Source organism: Perca fluviatilis, chromosome 6, assembly GCF_010015445.1.
Source record: "Perca fluviatilis chromosome 6, GENO_Pfluv_1.0, whole genome shotgun sequence".
NCBI classification, from domain to species: Eukaryota; Metazoa; Chordata; class Actinopteri; order Perciformes; family Percidae; genus Perca; species Perca fluviatilis.
Window position 1 is genome coordinate 26616400 of NC_053117.1, and position 19731 is coordinate 26636130.

General features: G+C 40.8%; 1 protein-coding gene across 5 annotated transcripts in view; it reads left to right on the forward strand.

Annotated features, from left to right (window-relative positions):
• cltcl1 (clathrin, heavy chain-like 1) overlaps window positions 1–19731 on the forward strand; it is a 29931-nt gene that overhangs the window by 2163 nt on the left and 8037 nt on the right. For 3 of the 5 annotated variants that reach the window (XR_005639500.1, XM_039803338.1, XM_039803340.1), the window contains exons 2-26: window positions 5818–6025; window positions 6506–6508; window positions 8365–8633; window positions 9587–9748; window positions 9987–10100; window positions 10193–10366; window positions 10540–10737; window positions 11007–11207; window positions 11323–11475; window positions 11981–12103; window positions 12600–12737; window positions 12843–13007; window positions 13212–13392; window positions 13536–13699; window positions 13824–13949; window positions 14052–14194; window positions 15204–15438; window positions 15531–15653; window positions 15753–15898; window positions 16568–16751; window positions 17195–17387; window positions 17494–17651; window positions 17774–17938; window positions 18607–18882; window positions 19511–19660. Coding sequence is in view for 4 of the 5 variants with exons in the window: in XM_039803338.1 (XP_039659272.1) it covers window positions 5818–6025; window positions 6506–6508; window positions 8365–8633; window positions 9587–9748; window positions 9987–10100; window positions 10193–10366; window positions 10540–10737; window positions 11007–11207; window positions 11323–11475; window positions 11981–12103; window positions 12600–12737; window positions 12843–13007; window positions 13212–13392; window positions 13536–13699; window positions 13824–13949; window positions 14052–14194; window positions 15204–15438; window positions 15531–15653; window positions 15753–15898; window positions 16568–16751; window positions 17195–17387; window positions 17494–17651; window positions 17774–17938; window positions 18607–18882; window positions 19511–19660 (4152 nt within the window). In the remaining variant the exon portion in view is untranslated. The remainder of the gene's footprint in view (window positions 1–5817; window positions 6026–6505; window positions 6509–8364; window positions 8634–9586; window positions 9749–9986; window positions 10101–10192; window positions 10367–10539; window positions 10738–11006; window positions 11208–11322; window positions 11476–11980; window positions 12104–12599; window positions 12738–12842; window positions 13008–13211; window positions 13393–13535; window positions 13700–13823; window positions 13950–14051; window positions 14195–15203; window positions 15439–15530; window positions 15654–15752; window positions 15899–16567; window positions 16752–17194; window positions 17388–17493; window positions 17652–17773; window positions 17939–18606; window positions 18883–19510; window positions 19661–19731) is intronic. The other 2 variants (XM_039803339.1, XM_039803341.1) reach the window with 1 other exon arrangement.

A 19731-nucleotide genomic window follows, 5' to 3' on the forward strand; every position in this document is an offset into this window, starting at 1 on the left:
TGCTCCAAATATCTTGGTTATTCCACTCAAAACATTTTTTTACCACTACTCTGGTGTCAAATACAGATGCAGAGGATAAAGCCTGGATCTTAGAGCTATTGTTTTAGCTGTGAGAGATTCAAGAGTATTCATTTTCTCACTCCACATCAGTAGCCATGTCATTAACGCTAAGCTGTGTGGTAAAGTCTTTCTCCATCATTACTCTTTGTCTTCTGTGCTTGTTTATTTCACTATGATTGATGATCCAAGTTCCAGACTGTGAATGAATGTGTCATAGTGTGTCATTAATTGACCAAATGGACCAGTGCCCTAGTTGGAGCCAAATGTAGGCTACAACATCGTGGCCTGCAAACTGTGTGTTGTGTGGATTATGGTGGTGGCAAGATGAAAAAGATAAGGACAGAGAATGGTCTGTTGAATTATGAAAGTGCTAAAGTGAGAGTCATTTGCAGCTTATGTGGCTCTGCTGCCGGCTGTCAGTGCAGTAGCCTACGTCCTGTAGCAGCTTGTGTAAGTGCAAAAATGTCCTGCAGCTCCGAAGCACCTGAACATTGTCCTGTCTAGTTGACTTAGGAGAGTCCAACCTGCTGCTCTGCGGCTGTTTACAGCATCCTGGTGTGCTGCTGTATCTGTGCTGATGAAATGATGCCAGCACATCAACGGATGTGATAGACAGATTAGGTAAGCAGGCCCTATTTCAGTCTGGCAAATCACACAAGGATAGGAAGCAGAACGACTGAACAGTCTAACAGAACACATCTGTGACCGCAGCAGTGGCTGTTAGGGATGAAGATAAGCCTCTGTGTTCAGTCACCAAAACTAAATCATGAATGCATTGAAAGAGAAGTCATTCACTCATACAATATGCACATTGTGTTTTTCTGTAATGTTAAATGAGTCAGATACTGTTAAACCTGCAATGACTGGACTGTAACTAATGGTTAGTTTCATTGACGATTCATTTGCAGATTCCTATCTAGATAATCCAATTCATTGTTTTGTCTATAGAATGACAAAATACTGAAAAATGCAGTTAGCATGGCGGCGTTAGCCACGGTTAGACAGGACCAGTCGGGATCACTTTACTGGCTGTGTCTCAATGGTTTTTCCGAGTAACCAACTCGGGTACTCTAGCTATATAATTCAATTTGAGTACAAAAATGTTGAAATTACATAAAATGCCCATCCCTTGTAGCCGTGATAAATTAGCCTGAAGCTAATGCTTAGCTACCTGTTCAGGAGGAAATTAGCCAACTCGGCGTCCTTTTGGGCTCTAAGCTGTCTCCATCTTTCAAATACATCACCAATATTCACCCGGGGTTTGTAACGTCTCTGGTCACGCAACTGTAAGAAACACTGTTTTGTTTTGCACTGTTGTTTTTGCACAGTACCTTTTGAAAAGATGCCTGGAAGTCTGGAATGTGTCTGGGGGCACTATGACCATTCATTGCATTGTATTATGTTGTTCTATGCTCTATTGCACATGCTTTGTATGTCCTGTTATGACATTTTGATATTTTTCAAATATTTTAATAAAGAAGTTCATGTTTCAAGTTAAAGTACATGGAATCTTAGAAAATCCTTTTTTTTTATCGTGGTATCGAAATCGGCATCGAGAATCGTGTTATTTTACTGGTATTGGCACCGACTACTGAATTTTTGGTATTGTGACACCCCTATTGTGGATTGAATAAGCCCAATTGTATTCATGTTTGATGATGTTAGTCCCCATAGTAGCCATTTCATTGTAGTGAGACAATACAAAAAAAACCTCAGTGTATACTATGACAGTTTTCTTAAAATTGCAATATAGCACCTTGCTTACAGTATCGCAATATATTGCATTATATTAAGTCGTAACCCCTGTATAAATATATTAGTATCGCCAGATTCTTGCCAATACACCGCTCTAATAATTTTCTAATTATAAGGTGAAATCCGACCAACAGTCCAAAATCCAAAGATATTCAGTTTACTGATTTTTTTTTTTTTGGCCACTTGAGGGCAGTGGAATTAAGCTGTAAAAACAACAGTGACATATTATCACCTTTTAAATTAATATGGCAAACATGTTTGTCAACAGTTGTTAATTTGCTCATCCATTGTTTACAGAGCAACGCTAGCATTCAATTGGAGTCGGATATCTGTCCACTGATGAAAGTTAGGCCAATATTCACTTTCCTTTTAACTCTGATTTGGTCTCCACCAACTCCTGTGGGAAATATTTGGCTTTTTAGCAGCTAAATGCTCCTCTATGTTTACCAGCTAGTCACTAACTTTGTCTATCTGCTGTTTATTCTGGTGGGCTAGAACTTTTTTAGGGAGCTGATGAGAGCGGTGAGAGTGAACCAAAACAATAAAGTTGCATGCCAGAAAACCAAACAATGAGCTGAAAGACGCTATAAAACTCTGTAGAGATGAGGGGAGCTAGAGAGTTGCGTGGTAATTTCCTGTGGGTTTATCACGTCGAGCAACCCCTTTTACATACACATATTAACTTGATCCAGTGTTAGCAGAGAATATTGTAAGCAGAGAATATTGATTGGATCAGCTTTAAAGTTTTCATTATACAGTACATTTACCTATCGCTTGTGTAAGGAAGTGGGAAGTGGCAACATTTCCAAGTCTTTTTGCTGCATGCCTCATTTTTTAATGAATGAAAAAAGTGCTTGTGTAATCTTCTCATGAACCCAAAACCCTCAGCTGCTTATGCGACGTGTCAGTGCCTCAGCAATGTGTTCACCCAGTGACTCACCAAATACCGTCAATCTGTATCATCAGTGAAGTTCTGCTGCCATTTTTGTGATTGTTAATCTCATCTATTGAAGAAAGAAGACACATAGGAGTCTGTGTGTGAACATGTATTACTAGAGGTAGTTTATAGGTCACTAGAGACAGTAGGTTGCAGTTAAGGTGTGATTTTAGTCTGGAATGTTCTACTCAGGAGTTGGGGGGGCGGGGTCTTCCGGTGAGTCAGTTGCCCCACCCTGAGCCGAAGATTGCCAAGTCTTGTTACTGGAACTGCATTGGGACAGACATAGTTCTCATCCCTCCTACTTATCTCATAAAAGGTACATTTATCACTCTGGCTTCTCTCCTAACACCCACCCTCCCTTCGCTTTTAGCAAAATGCTGGACTGTGTCTTGAGTTCCTCTTTTCACTTCCATTCTTATCTTCTCCCCCACTATCTTTATTGTGGTTTCCTTTCCCTCCCCTCTCCTTCCAGAGATAGTTTTGGCAGTCTTGAGGAGATGGAGCATATGGCTCCAATCCTCCCTCAGGTCTTCTCTGTGGCCTTTTCAAGAAGCCTTTATTTTGTACGTCCCTATAACTCCACAGAAACCAACTAAACATTGAGTTGCAGCTTAGTGATTGAGCTCATCATTATTCTCACAGTATGTATCTCAATATGGCTTATGTATGCAAAATTATATATAAAACAACCAAAATGCTGCACGGCTGCAATGTACTATTAGTCTCATTATTGATTATTCTGCCATTTATTTAAATAAAAAGTCAGAAAGAAGTGAAACACGGCCATCACAGTTTCCCAGAGCACAAGGCAAAGTCTTCAAATTGTTTATTTTGTGAGACCAATAGTTCAAAACCCAAACATATTTAATTTAAATTATAATAAAACTGAGAGAAAAGCGTAATTCTTCCCATTGCAGAAGCTGGTGTTTTTGTTTGCTTTAGTTTTCGTCAATTGATTTATCATTTCAGCTGTAAACTGATCTTCAAAGAAATGAATTGTGTTCCACTGTTATGCAGTGCATGAGATGTGTTAATGCTGTTACGTTGGATAGCAGAAGCTTATAGGACAATAAAATGATAAGATAATATCAATGCAGTGTGCTTCTGTTAAAAGTTTGCATTAATTGCTGCTGAACATATGGTTTATGAGAGCAGAGTTTGTAGGTCATAAAACCAAAACAATGAGCTAAAAGAGGTTAAAAAGCTGAGTCGGGTGAGAATTCTCTGTGGGTTTGTCACTGAAAACTCCTTTCACATAACAAATAGTGATTTGATAATGCTGATATAAATGCATTTGATTCGTGCAGCTTTAAAATATCTACCTAGTGTAATTGGAAATCTGAAAATGCCATTTCTTGGATATAAATAATGAAAAATCTTTTCCTGCTAGAAAACAGCTTCTTTCACTATGACCCCTCTGTCCACCCCCGACTGATGATGATGTTACATCCTTCCTGTTATGTAGAGGTGAAATGGCTCAGCAGTCATAATTTTTTGTCCTGTTCCACCAGCCAACTGTGAGATAGTGCAGTCCTTGTGATAAGCGTAAGGATTCCTTTCTGCTTGCCTCAGACGGCATAATGCAGTCAGTTCAGTCATCAGAGGGAGAGAGCATGTTTTGGTCCATCCTCTCAGTTCACAGTTAGTTTGACAATGTGCACAATAATTCCTCTGTTCAGCAGCTGTTAACCGAGGTGGAGTGTTTCATGTTTTTAAGTTCTGCTAAAATTTGGCACAGCAGAAACTGACATCAGCTCGGCCTTGTGCGTGTTGCGTCTCGGGACTTCTTCTCATTAGAAAAGTACATATGCTGAATAATAAATTGGATTTGCTAATGATGCTTTATTAAAACATTCAAATGTATTCTTGGTTTTAGTGGATCTCTATTCGTGAGTTTCAGACTGGTTTAGGCGGAATAATTAGGTTGGTTTGGTAATTAAACGTCCTTACAGCTTGCTGCTACACTGTCTATGTGCAGCTGTCAACAGGCCATGCTGAAATATACTGTACTTTTTCAGTATAATTAAGATGTGATGATGGTTTCAATAATGGCTGTGCAAGTTAAAAAATGGCAACCGTCATCAAACCTAGTTCTTAAAATACTTCAGTAAATTCAGGAGATTATTAGCAGCTATAAAAACAGTGTAAAATAAAGCTCTGTTGAGTTAACATCCTGTCGTCCGCTGTGTGCCCATGCTTGTTCCCTGGCTCCACGTACCACCATACCTCCTGTCTGGAAAACAACCTTTAAGAATATCCCTGGAAAATGTAAACAGACCTGCTGCTATTTTAATTGAAACACTGTTTTGGTCCGTTTATTGCTGCTTTTTCCCCCACCAAGGCAAATGTCAGCTGCTGTCATATATGTTTTCCCATATTTTTGTTGTTGTTGTTGTGATGGAGGCGGGACTCCTTTAGAGTCCTTTAACTCTGTTAAGTTGGAATATTCCACTTCCAGATGAGTTTTACTTTTAGTCCAAATATAGAAAACTGTTGGCACCATAGAAATATGGTTGGCACACTAAAATGAAGAAGTCTTCTATGTTTTTATTCATTTAACATGTTTTGGTTCGACCACCATTAAAACTATGAGTCGAACAACTCATCCTTTCCAATGATTATTAGGTGACACATTAGTCTCGCATTGCCAGCACTCCGGGATGGGAGAGGAATGGGCTGTGGTTTAATGGCATGGCTTTAAACCAATAAAAATCATCATGAGCGGCGCTAGGCGCCACACGGATCCCCGGTGCCGATGCAAAATAACCTCGGGGAGTAACTTGTCTTGGTGTATGTGTACGTTCAAAAGTCGTTTTAGTCGTGCAACAGAAAATCAGATTGGACAGATAAAAGGTCGTGGATATAGACTAGGTGACAATCTTCCCATTTAGAATTGAAGGTATAATGTATTTGTAAGCAGATATATGTATTTGTCAGTTATTAAGGAATAATTGTCATGAAAGAACATGAATAAATAAAACATGTAAATGCTAAATAGTATAGTAGTTAAGTTACTCAATTAGATTAAAGGTTCTCATTGTTACTGTTTTGAATATTTCCAGTTGCAGAACATGGGCGTGAACCCAGCCAACATTGGGTTCAGCTATCTGACCCTGGAGTCGGACAAGTTCATCTGCATCAGAGAGAAGGTGGGCGATCAGAACCAGGTAGTGATTGTGGATATGTCCGACCCCACCAACCCAATCAGGAGACCAATCTCTGCCGACAGTGCCATCATGAATCCCGCCAGCAAGGTCATTGCCCTGAAAGGTACAGTAAGAGTATGTATGGTGAGACGTTTTCTAGGATTATTAGTTGCTTTATACCAAGTGTTGACTTGAGGTTATTATTGTTGTTTAAATTCCCAGAATGAAGTCTGCATGGTTTATTTGTCTCCAGTATCAACAGATTTAGCCATCTACTGGTATTGCAGTGGGAATGCCACAGTCATGCAGTGACTAATGCTCTGTCAAGGCTGTTAATATGTAGAGTGCACTCAGTTCTATTGCCTGAATGTACTAAATCGGTTGTGCAAATTGATTTTCTGCCACTGAATCTAGCCCTTAAAGCACAAACACAAGCGCTGATCAGGATGATTTGCCTATAATGCTTCTATCTCTGCCCTCCCCCCCCCTCCCTCTGAGGATTATATGCCCCCATTTGCCCTTTCCCTCTGGTCTATTTTTGTCTTCTCATTCTTACCTGATTGAAACTTTTGCTTTTTCTCCCTTGCTTTCTGTTCTTTCTCAGACGGTGAGTTGCTTTCTGTCTGTCTATCCATCTGGCGCTCTGTTGCGATGACACCTTAGCCATGTCTCTCTCATAAAAGCTTCCCACATACCCCTCTCAAGTACAAAGAGCTATTTTGACCATGAATCAGTCAAAATACATACATTTAGAAATGACATTCCGGAGGGTCGCTGGTTCAAGTCCCTATACGGACCAAAGTATGGTGGTGGACTGGTAGCTGGAGAGGTGCCAGTTCACCTCCTGGGCACTGCCAAGGTGCTCTTGAGCAAGGCACCGAACCCCCAACTGCTCGGGGCTGCAGCTGTCGATGGACAGCTGCAGCCTCACTCTGACATCTCTCCATTAGTGCAAGTATAGGTACTCAGCATGTGTGTGTATTTCAGGCCTGTGTGTATTGTGTATACTAACAACAGAGTGAAAATATTGTAATTTCCCTTGCAGGATTAATAAAGTATAAATTATTATTATTATTATTATTATTATTATTATTATTATTATTAATAGTAGTAGTATATGTGGTATGCATCATCAGATACTACTGACTGAAAAGTGTTGGGGCACCATGTGTGTCTTTGCACGCCTGTGTGAGCGTGTGCCAGCAGTCATATCAGATCTTTCCTTGCTGCATATGAAGGATGCCATTCATGGATCATCATAGCTGTGTGTGCTGATGGCAGTTTGTACATCAGCTCCAGTATTCACCTGAATCATGCATTACCTCACCTGTTTGTTTCACTATAAATGTATTGGTAAATGGAGGTTGTTACCGGTCATATGAAGGACTTGCAACACTATTCACAGATACACAGAAGCATTATTATGGCTCTGCCAAACTCTGTCTGCTGAGGTCAGTTGCACCAAGGAAGTGTCAGCCAAGGTACTGTGCTGCTTCCTTAGGCTAAAAAACACACTTAACCATAAAGGCAAATAACAGACTTTCTCTGTCCTCTAGTGGTATCTAGCAATGCAGAGTTTTTTTATTTGCTCACGTTTTGACATATTTGTGTATGAGATTGCAGTGGAGGTAAATGGCCTTTTTTGTGGTGCTCACAACATTGAACAGTTGTTAAATTAAAATTAAAATCAAGCCGTCACTTCTTCGCAGAAACTGTCTCTGTCACTTTAAATAATCCACAGAACATGCTGTCAACTGTTTTCTTCTCCGAATAAATAGTCCCAATAAAAATTACTTTTCAAAAGTATACATTCAAACTTGTTCATATGGAGGTCTGTGTATTATTCAGAGTAGCAGCTACATTGTTTCTTTAATGGTTTTAATGACCTTTTTCAATGCTGTAAGCGCCACAAAGAAAAAAATATATATTTTAACTGTGTTATATTGCCCCTCATGTATATATACATTGACGTGGTGACAGAAATTTTAGAGACTGATATCTTGAAACCTGCTCAAATAAAACTAAACTTCTGTATTGTTAGATACCACAAGATATAGGAGAGTAAATGATTTTCATGATAAGGGGGCTGGCTTTAAGAGTGATAATTCCGAGATACCAGACAACATTTCAGAAAATCAGTAACAAACAAAGCTTTGCTCCACTCTTTATGTTTGTTTCATATCTCAAACATCTACAAATTTATGTATGTTGATTAAAAAAGGTGTGTTATTTATGCCCAAATTATTTTTAATACTTGAAGAAAAAATAGGTTAAATGTGGTTTTCCTTTGTTAGGAAAAATAGCCATATATAAATAGTTAATGAAATACAAAAAAAACGTATTTCAGCAGAAAATGTGATACATACTTTAAGTAGTCATTGTTTGTTATAGAATGCCATGTAAATACAATGGTATTGTCCTGTTTGTCTCACTGCTTCCCTCCGTTTCTTTACCTCCCCTCAGCTGCAAAGACGCTGCAGATCTTCAACATTGAGATGAAGAGTAAGGTGAAGGCTCACACTATGACAGAGGAGGTCATGTTCTGGAAGTGGATATCGGTAAACACTGTTGCCTTGGTGACAGATACGGCTGTCTTTCACTGGAGCATGGAGGGGGATTCCCAACCCACCAAAGTGTTTGATCGGCACGCTAGTCTGGCGGGATGTCAGATCATCAACTACAGAACTGACGAACAACAGAAATGGCTACTGCTGATAGGGATTTCTGCACAGGTATGAAAACACACATGAGCATGTTTACTCCTGCCTTATACAGTAGAAGTGCACATGACAGAAAAATATATTTTAAAGAACTAGCATGATTAATCACTCTCTGTCTGATCCCTTATCTATAGCTCATAGGACAAAAAGTTTAGTATGAAGCCTGCATTAAAAAAACAGAGCTGGATAATGACAAATGTAACCACGGTTCTATGAATTCTGGATGACTGCTAACCGGCGGTGCTTTAGTGCTGATGTATCTCCATCTCGCATATGTGCAGGTTGAGTTGTAATGCCAAAAAAGTCACCCATGACCATGCGATGACGTAGGGTGCACACTTTAGGATAAAACCCTAACGTCATCACACAATCTGTTCCTACAGAGTCTTCTCACCCAGATTCTGAGTGACAGATAACTCTGGCTATCATCCAGAATTCATAGAACCATAGTTACATTAGTAACTCTCATTCTATTTCAATCAAACTCCCGGACGTCAGTGCTTTAGCACTGCATGACTTATTCCAGCAAGGTCATGAGAAATGCTTACCATACTAAGGGATGGAAGCCGTTGACAGGATGGCTGTTGCCAAAGCGTGGGGACCGCCACATTGACACGGTAATGGCAAGTGAAGGTACATGAAGACCCCCAGGTCACAGCAACACAGATGTCTTGCAAAGAGACCCCTTTCTAGGCTGCCCAGGACATAGACACCCCTGGAAACTTAACACAGTGGGGATCTCAACAAAAGTGCAAAAGTGACAAGTTTACGTGCTGGACTATATTTTCTTGCCACTGTGAGTTTGCCAGCAACCAGCAGACTTCAGGCTAGAATATTGATCTTCTTGTCTAACTCAAGACAGTGACTGCAAATTTCTCTACTCAACTATTTCTTACTAACCTTTAAGTGTTAATGACTTAAATGCATCAATAATGTTGCCTTTGTTTCGTCTCTTTGTCCTGCAGCAAAACCGTGTGGTTGGGGCAATGCAGCTGTATTCTGTTGACAGGAAAGTGTCCCAGCCCATTGAGGGCCACGCCGCTGCCTTCGGGGAGTTCAAAGTGGAGGGAAATGCCAAACCCTCCACCCTTTTCTGCTTTGCTGTGCGCTCACAGGCTGGGGGAAAGGTGAGGGCCCCTAGACTGTACACAATGATTTCACTCATGATGCTATCACAGTGGATTTAGTCTCAGAACAAAGCGCTATGATTTGCAAAAAAAGGTAGCGTTTTAGTTAAGATCATAGGAGAAACAACCTTTATGCTTCATGCTTCTTGGTCAACAGCTCCTTTGTGTTGATGTTATTGCTTTACTGTGGTTGTCTGCCTACTGTGGTTGTTTTTTTATGTGCGCTTTCTTCCTCCAGTTGCACATTATTGAAGTTGGTCAGCCAGCTGCAGGAAACCAGCCATTTACTAAGAAAGCAGTAGATGTGTTTTTCCCTCCAGAGGCTCAGACAGACTTTCCTGTAGCTATGCAGGTAAGGAAAGACCCCTGCTGCTTATTAGTTTGGGGTAAACTAAGGGTGGCTGCTGAACGCTTCAAATCTCTGTCTCTGATCATTTTCCTCAGATTGGTAATAAGCACGGTGTAATATATTTGATCACAAAGTACGGGTACATTCATCTGTATGACCTTGAGTCTGGAGTGTGCATCTACATGAACCGAATCAGTGCAGAGACCATCTTTGTAACAGCCCCTCATGAAGCCACCTCTGGAATTATTGGGGTCAACAAGAAGGGACAGGTGAGAAACTAACAGTAAACAGGCAATAAGTAATTCTTTTATTTACAACATAAATAATAGGTCTGTTAAAGAGAAACATTTCAATGTTATTCTGGACCCACAAAACAAACATTTTTTGAAAACTGATCTACTGAGCAGTATTTATATGTTTAATCTTTTCTTTTTTTTTATAGGTGTTGTCAGTGTGTGTTGAGGAGGAAAACATTGTCAACTATGCCACCAACGTCCTGCAGAACCCTGATCTAGCCTTGAGGATGGCTGTTAGGTCCAACCTTGCTGGGGCTGAGGAGATTTTTGCCAGGAAGTTCAACACTCTGTTTGCCCAGGGAAGTTATTCAGAATCTGCAAAGATTGCTGCATCAGCACCCAAGGTACACCTGTGTTTACTGCTACATTGTAGTGTTTGCACATCCTAATACGTGCCAAATGCATTGGCAAAAAGTCAGAAAAAATTGTAGGAAAAGGTGCTTGCACACATTTTTACGTTTGCACTTAATGTAGATCAATTTGTAGAGTATTTCTCTGGTGATTATGTAAACTGAACCAATTACACCCACTGTAATTTAGTGTTGTAAAACATAAAACACAAAAAAGTCCAAAAGATGTAGTAATTATTTTTTGCCATCCTTCCTCTGGTCAGGGTATCCTACGGACAGCAGAAACCATCCGTAAGTTTCAGAGTGTCCCGGCCCAGCCAGGTCAGGCCTCTCCACTGTTGCAGTACTTTGGTATTCTGCTGGACCAGGGCCAGCTTAACAAGTTTGAGTCTCTGGAGCTGTGCAGGCCAGTCCTACAGCAGGGCCGCAAGCAACTACTGGAGAAATGGCTGAAGGAGGACAAGGTAGGACTGGAGGATTAGAACAACATAACCATTAAATGCTGCTTGCTTACCATGCAATATCATCTACACAATGATCACTAACTATTGGTAACTTTGATTGTCTGATGTGTTCTAGCTGGAGTGCTCAGAGGAGCTGGGAGACCTGGTGAAGGCTTCTGACCCTACCCTCGCTCTTAGTGTGTACCTCAGAGCTAACGTGCCCAACAAGGTCATCCAGTGCTTCGCTGAGACCGGCCAGTTCCAGAAGATTGTGCTGTATGCTAAAAAGGTAATCAAGGAGCTTGAATGACTCCACTTTTCCATTTCCTTATTTAAAAGGGGCTGTACTCTATATTCAGAAAAAAAAGTGGTTGGGGATTGCCTCCACATGGATCTCAAAGTACGTTCCCCAACTCGTCCAATACCGATGCTTTGTTACGGTCCTCGCCATCAGATACCGAAGGCACTCACATGCACTAACAACACACAAAGGAAGTGCCGTTACTCCACTATATCCTTACTTAGAAAAGAGTTGTTTTCTGCTATATTAATGTTCTGAATATTGAGTGCAGCCCCTTAAATCTAAACATTTATTCATTGTATGTATAACTTAGTGTGTGAAAACACCACACAATACTATTTGGTGGAAACATATTGTGTTAGAATGTTTATATTAAATTTGAAAGAGTTTGTATATTGAGTACAGCATATAATACTAGGTGTCTTTTTGTGAATTCAATATCACTGAATTGAGAAATGCATCTGTATCTGGTTTATCAACGGTACTTTTGTAGGTTGGCTACACCCCAGACTGGGTGTTTTTGCTGAGAAATGTAATGCGTGTCAGTCCAGACCAGGGACTGCAGTTTGCCCAGATGCTGGTCCAGGATGAGGAGCCACTGGCCAACATCAACCAGGTAATGGATACAATCAACATGACCGCCTCACTCACTCAAGACTTACAATGTTACTCTCCTCTTTTTAATATACATCTGCACCTTTACCCTCACACATGCACGCAAACACACAAAGTGCCCAATGTGGGAGCCTCCGTCTGTTATTCCAGATGTGCCAGCAATGCAAGGAATTCCCTGAGTCCTCTCCTCTTTTTCAAAGCCACATCATTGCTCTGCTCAGTCCAAATCTCAACCAGAGAACTTGATGACCTGATGCTTCTCTAAGTTAACACGCACAGGCATTTTCAGTTGTTGCTTCTACAGATGTTGTTAAATAAGAAAAGCTGAAACATCTGCATACCGGGCCTGTGGTTCTTAATAGTGTGTGACTATAATCTTACCATGCATGCTAACTCAAATCATGGATCACAGATGGTAGGAACTCAATAATCTAATATTTCTCCTTACATTGCTCTTTCTTTTTTATTTCTCTTTCTTTCCCCTTGCTCTTTGGTAGATTGTAGACGTATTCATGGAGGGCAACCTGATCCAGCAGTGCACCTCCTTCCTGTTGGATGCTCTAAAGAACAACCGCCCAGCCGAAGGACACTTACATACACGTCTGCTTGAGATGAACCTCATACATGCCCCCCAGGTGAACACTCAGATTTGTCTTACTCTCCTGATTTACAAAAAGCAACTCCACCTTTGGTAATATTAAACACAGTTTGTGTGTTCATGTCTGTATGAATTGTTTTAGGTAGCAGATGCAATCCTGGGGAACCAGATGTTTACGCACTATGACCGTGCCCACGTTGCTCAGCTGTGTGAGAAGGCAGGTCTGCTGCAGAGAGCTCTTGAACACTACACCGACCTGTATGATATCAAACGAGCCGTGGTGCACACACATCTGCTCAACCCTGAGGTATGCCTGTGGATGTTTGGTTGCACCTGTGAATATCGTTCTCTTGGGAGAAGCCACTTTTTACTCTTTTATTTTATTTTTTATTTTTTTTAGATGATGTGTGAAAATGCCTTTTGAACCCGTCCTTGCCTCCTCCTGCCTTCTTACCCTGCTGTCTCACTTTCTCTCTATCTTCATTTTCCCTTATTCTGATTCTCCTTTTAGTGGCTGGTGAACTTCTTTGGCTCTTTATCAGTAGAAGACTCGTTGGAGTGTTTAAGGGCCATGTTGTCAGCTAACATCAGGCAGAACCTGCAGCTGTGTGTCCAGATAGCATCTAAGTATCATGAGCAGCTGGGGACTGAGGCATTAGTGGAGCTCTTTGAATCCTTCAAGAGTTATGAGGGTAGGTGTCACACATGGGTGGTGGTTGGGGTGCAGTTCTGGGCCATGTTGAATTAAAGCAAGAGCATGTGTTAAATTTAGGCTTTACGTTATCATAGATTGAGCTGACTTTTGTGCTGTTTCTCCCCTGTTTCTCTATTCAAGGCTTGTTTTACTTCCTTGGGTCGATTGTGAATTTCAGCCAGGAGCCTGACGTTCACTTTAAGTACATCCAGGCTGCCTGCAAAACAGGCCAGATCAAAGAAGTGGAGAGAATCTGTAGAGAGAGCAACTGCTACGACCCAGAGAGGGTTAAAAACTTCCTCAAGGTAAAAAAAGATCCCTCATGTCAGAGTGTTCTTGATTGATTTTATAATTAATTAATATAAGCAGCAAATTTGTGATAAATTACCCATTTGATACAGTTTAATCTCATGTTTCTTCTCTTCGTAGGAGGCCAAGCTAACAGACCAGCTTCCTCTCATCATTGTGTGTGATCGCTTTGACTTTGTCCACGACCTGGTGCTCTACCTCTACCGCAACAGTCTACAGAAATACATTGAAATCTACGTACAGAAAGTAAGATCAAGTCTTTATACATCGCTGGTTACCACTTAATCCAAGCTTCATTTGGGCTGAATGTTGACATCATTATTTAGAATTTGTTTAAATTTTTTTTAGGTGAATCCCAGTCGTTTACCAGTGGTGATAGGCGGTCTGTTGGATGTCGACTGTGCTGAGGATGTCATTAAGAACCTGATCATGGTGGTCAGAGGGCAGTTTTCCACTGATGAGCTGGTAGAGGAGGTAGAGAAGAGGAATAGGTAAGACTAAATGATAAATGGTAAAAATGGTAAATGGCTTGCATAGTTACTTCTTTATGTCTCATTAGATTCAACATCTGATTAATACTTGTCCATTAAAGTGATTGGTACTTATGGCAAAAGCATAATTTGCAGCCCTGTAGGTACCTAATACTAGATGTAGTGGTTTGTTGGCAAGACATGTTTGTGGTCTGTTTGAACCGCTTTATTTTTTACGTTTTTCCAGAATGCACCACTTAAAAGAAAAACCAGTGATATTCAAGTTTTAACACTTAAAAAAATAAATAAAAACTGACTTCAAAAATAATCATCTCTTTCTAAATAATGCTTGAGATGATCAACAACAAAACAGTCAGAAGCACCTTGCCTGCAGGAATTTAAATATTTATTATAGTATCTGATGTTCTTAAATCACCAAACACACTCACACACAGAGCGAAAGACAAACAGAGGTGGCTGAAACATTCAGAAAAGTAAATATGAAGAAATACGAAGGCTCTTGTGTTTGTCTTTTGCTCTGTGTACGCTCAGCAGTTTCTGCTCTACAGAAGCTGGAATAAATATTTAAATTTTAGCACACAAGGTGCCTCCGATGCTGATTCTCCCTGCGCTTTTGGAGGCCCGTGTTTTACAGATAGCTCAATAACGCTCAACAAATTAGCTCTTCCTTATCCAGTGAAGCTAGTTTCACTGCAAACCCATTGTTACAACTCTGTATTAGAAAGTAATTGTGAGAGAATGTGAACATAAATACTTCCAGTATAGCATGACAGTGTTGAATGCACAACACTGCCATCTAGTTTTGTGTCAGTGCATTACACTACAGTAACAGTAACAGTGAGACATCAACCCAGAGATATAATTTACGCTTCAGACCACCAGTATCAAGGGTTAGAGAGCATTCTTCATCAGATGCATGTTAGTTTAAAGCTTCTTCTAAATGCTGCATATTATGTGATTAAGTGAAGATGATTTTTCAAAACAGTGTGTATTTCTATTATCTTCTCAGGTTAAAACTTCTATTGCCATGGCTGGAGTCCCGTATCCACGATGGATGTGAGGAGCCGGCTACCCACAATGCCCTGGCCAAGATCTACATTGACAGCAACAACACACCCGAACGCTTCCTGAAGGAGAACACGTTCTACGAAAGCGCCGTGGTCGGAAAATACTGCGAGAAGAGAGACCCTCACCTGGCCTGTGTGGCTTATGAGAGAGGACAGTGTGACCTGGAGCTCATCAAAGTGTGTACATCACATTATGCAGCATTTAGAGGATCATTTACATCATTCTAACATAGATACATCTTTAATCACTTTATATGTTTTCTTCTCAGGTGTGCAATGAGAACTCTTTATTCAAGAGTGAGGCTCGATATCTTGTGCGACGGAAAGATCCAGAGCTTTGGGCGAATGTGTTAGAAGAAAACAACCCCTTCAGAAGACAACTCATCGACCAGGTTAGGTGTCCTCCAGCTCCACTCCTGAAGTAATGCAGTGCAGATGTGAATGAGTGGTGTTTTTCCAATGTTTATTGGATGTATTCTATCTTATCTCAGGTGGTGCAGACAGCACTGTCAGAGACCCAGGACCCAGAGGAGGTGTCAGTCACAGTCAAGGCCTTCATGACTGCGGACCTGCCCAACGAGCTGATCGAACTGCTGGAGAAGATTGTACTTGATAACTCTGTCTTCAGTGAACACAGGTACAGCAGGCTTACAGCTTGTCATTATCATCATAATCAAATCAAATCAATATTTCTGTATATCTGTATCAGTGTCTCTGTGTCCTAACCGGCAGCGGTAGATGGCTGCCCACCTAGAGCCTGGGTCTGTCCAAGGTTACTTACTTAGGCCTGTTACTCCGAGAAGGAGCATAGGCCACTGACAATATTTCTACACCTCGTCCTGTTATGTGCCAGCTTCTCCAGATCTTGCCATCTGTAGCCATCTCGGCTGTGACACTCCTCCTCCAGGTGTTTCTTGGTCTCCCTCTACCACGCTTGCCCCGTGGGTTTCACTGGAGGGCTTGGTGTGTGATGGAATTCTTCGGTTTCCGCAATGTGTGCCCAATCCATCCCCATTTTTGTTTCTTTATTTCCACTTCTATTGCTGTTCAAGGTTACTGCATGTAAAAAGGACGTTTTACCTCGCCACTGTAGCACCAAATGCTTGCTCGTGGGAAATTTAAATTGTTGGGTCTTTGTAAATTATAGTGTGGCCTAGACCTACTCTATCTGTAAAATATCCTGAGATAACTCCTGTTGTGATTTGACACTATCAATACAATTGAATTGAATTTAAAATTGAATTATAATTTAACCACATTACTTGTCATCTTTTTAATAATCCCCCTGTTCTGGATATTTTCCCAGAAACCTCCAGAACCTGCTGATTTTGACAGCCATCAAGGCTGACCGCACTCGTGTGATGGAGTACATTAACAAGCTAGACAACTACGACGCTCCAGACATTGCTAATATTGCCATCAGCAATGAGCTCTTTGAAGAAGCGTTTGCCATTTTCAAGAAGTTTGATGTCAACACCTCAGCCATACAGGTAAAATAAAAGTAATACTGCTCCAGCTGCACTGATAATATTATTTTAAATTCCAAGTTCTTCAGTAAGTGTATTGGCTAAAGTTGAATACTGATCAGAGTACTTCTTTTATTTGACATTCCGCAGTATAACATGAATGTAAAAAGTTACATTAATATATGCATCAGTTGTCTTTATAGTTACCCCAATCTAGCACAAGTTTTTTATCATCTTTTTCTTATTGTAAGGAATCTCTTCACTTACACATTTTTGGCAGATGATTTGTATAACTCTCCCCAAGGCTCAGACCATTGAAAGTATTGATTAATTTGCCAATGCTGAGTATGAGTATTTAATATCTGTATTGGCAATTGATGCTGCAGGTTGTATTATTGCATCTTTTTTAAAACCTTCCTGTATTTCAGATTATATAATGCAACTCTATCCTTTCCTCATGTCTCTAGGTATTGATAGAGCACATAGGGAACTTAGATCGTGCCTATGAGTTTGCCGAGCGCTGTAACGAGCCTGCGGTGTGGAGCCAGTTAGCCAGAGCTCAGCTACAAAGAGACCTGGTCAAGGAGGCCATTGACTCGTATATCAAAGCCGTTGACCCTTCAGCGTACATGGAGGTGGTCAACGCGGCCAGCAAGAACAGTAAGCCTTTGCTTTGCACTATAACTGTTACACACCAACAGCTCACAATAATTGTCTTTCTTGTGTGATTGATCTGAATTGATCTTTAAGGTGGTGTGTTTTGCAGATAACTGGGAAGACTTGGTTAAATTCCTTCAGATGGCTCGAAAGAAAGCGAGAGAGTCTTACGTGGAGACAGAGCTGATCTTTGCTTTAGCTAAAACGAACCGTCTGGCTGAGCTGGAAGAGTTTGTCAGTGGGCCAAACAATGCTCACATACAGCAGGTAAGAAAAACATCACAGCTGTAGCGGTAAGAGGATTATGTAGCAGAATGTGCATGCTGTTCTTTGCCTTACACCTGGTAGTAACTGCACATCTATCTGCTAATTTCTCTCTCATTCTCTAGGTGGGCGATAGATGTTATGAAGAGGGAATGTATGAAGCAGCCAAGCTCTTGTACAACAATGTGTCCAACTTTGCTCGCCTCGCATCCACACTAGTCCACCTCGGAGAGTACCAGGCAGCTGTGGACAGCGCCAGGAAAGCCAACAGCACACGTACATGGAAGGAGGTAACTGGCCCACAAAAAAGTTTAGCCTCTTTTCAACTGGCCTTTGCCTGACGATGGATTATTGGGAATCTTTCTTTTTCATCATAGAAGGTTTTATCATCTTTTATCAGACTGTCTAAAATGCTGATACTGCATATTCTAAGATAAAATAGTATCTGATACTGTATTGGTTTGTCAAATTTTAGCACCTCCCCATACTCCTTAAGTAATTACTACTGGGAAAACTGATATATCTGACTTGGTCTTAAGTATTACAACAATGCCTGGAAAAGTAAACAAACATTGATGACCTCATGCCAGGTCTGACATTTAAGGTAATTAAATTTAAATGTAATTGGTATAATACCATATTGGCCACACATAGTATTTTTTAACCCTCAAATGACCAACTCTGCAAATCATAAAAACTGAGTTTTCCGATGGTGGGAACGTTCTCAGGTCGTAAACATCAGTCTTTCATTATCCCATATCATGTGAACAAGCCAGAGAAGCACTGTTAGAGCCTCGTGGGAGATTTAGTTTTTGAATGCTAGCAACCTGATTAGCTTTATTTTTATTTTTGTCAACATGAAGATATATACATTTTTTACTATTTCGTATAGTTGGAGATTCTCATTTATTAGAATATGGACAGAAGATTTCAGGAATATCCTCTCTCCGATCATCAGGTGTGTTTTGCATGTGTGGATGGCGAGGAGTTTCGGCTGGCACAAATCTGCGGCCTTCACATAGTGATCCACGCTGACGAGCTGGAGGACCTGATCAGCTACTACCAGGACCGCGGGTACTTTGAGGAACTCATTGCTCTGCTGGAGGCTGCGCTGGGTCTGGAGAGGGCCCACATGGGCATGTTCACCGAGCTCGCCATCCTCTACTCAAAGTTCAAGCCTCAGAAGATGAGGGAGCACCTGGAGCTCTTCTGGTCCAGAGTCAACATCCCAAAGGTAGAGCATGCCTCTGTGTCTGTTCGCTTTCTAAACAATTCTGTCTTTTGTAAAAAGTCAAAGAGTTCATCACACACAAGGAGGCTGCTCGTGTGCCGTGAACTCCTTTGATTTATTACTCTGCAAAGATTTCTGTTTCTTCTCAGCACCCTGAAAGGAAAGTAATAGTGAGCACAGAAGATCCTTTCTAAATGGTTGCCTTGAAAGTACTAGATTTAAAAAAAAAAAGTACTTAAAATGTAGTACCTGCATTGGTCAACATTCCTCATTTTGTTGGACTTCATCCTGTTGATTGATCAACACTCACGATTAAAAACCCAGAGAAACATGTCAGCTACCAAGGTAGGGGAATTAAAAAAATCATACTTACCCGATTTTTGGATCTAACAATGTCTTGTGTTAAAAACAGGTTTAGGGTCTTTTCATTTGTTCGATCTTGTGAGGAGTTTTTCTGCTTCTCTAAAGCACTTTAGATTTGGAGAAAAGGGTCTATATAATGTCATGTTTTAGCCAAACATACCAAATTTGAGTCCATGAATTTAACCAAACAAAACTTTGACAGAAAGACTGCTTCAATTTGAAACCTGACTGACTTTGACATTGTCCTGCGTTTTTCTGTGTCTACCAGGTTCTTCGTGCAGCAGAGCAGTCTCATCTGTGGGCAGAGCTGGTTTTCCTCTATGATAAATATGAGGAGTTTGACAACGCTGCCATCACAATGATGTCTCATCCGACAGATGCTTGGAAAGAAGGGCTGTTCAAGGACATTATTGCCAAGGTAAAAGTGTGACTGAACTGTTCATTTCCTTCTCACACATCTTTACGTTTTGTGATCTTTATATGTATCGT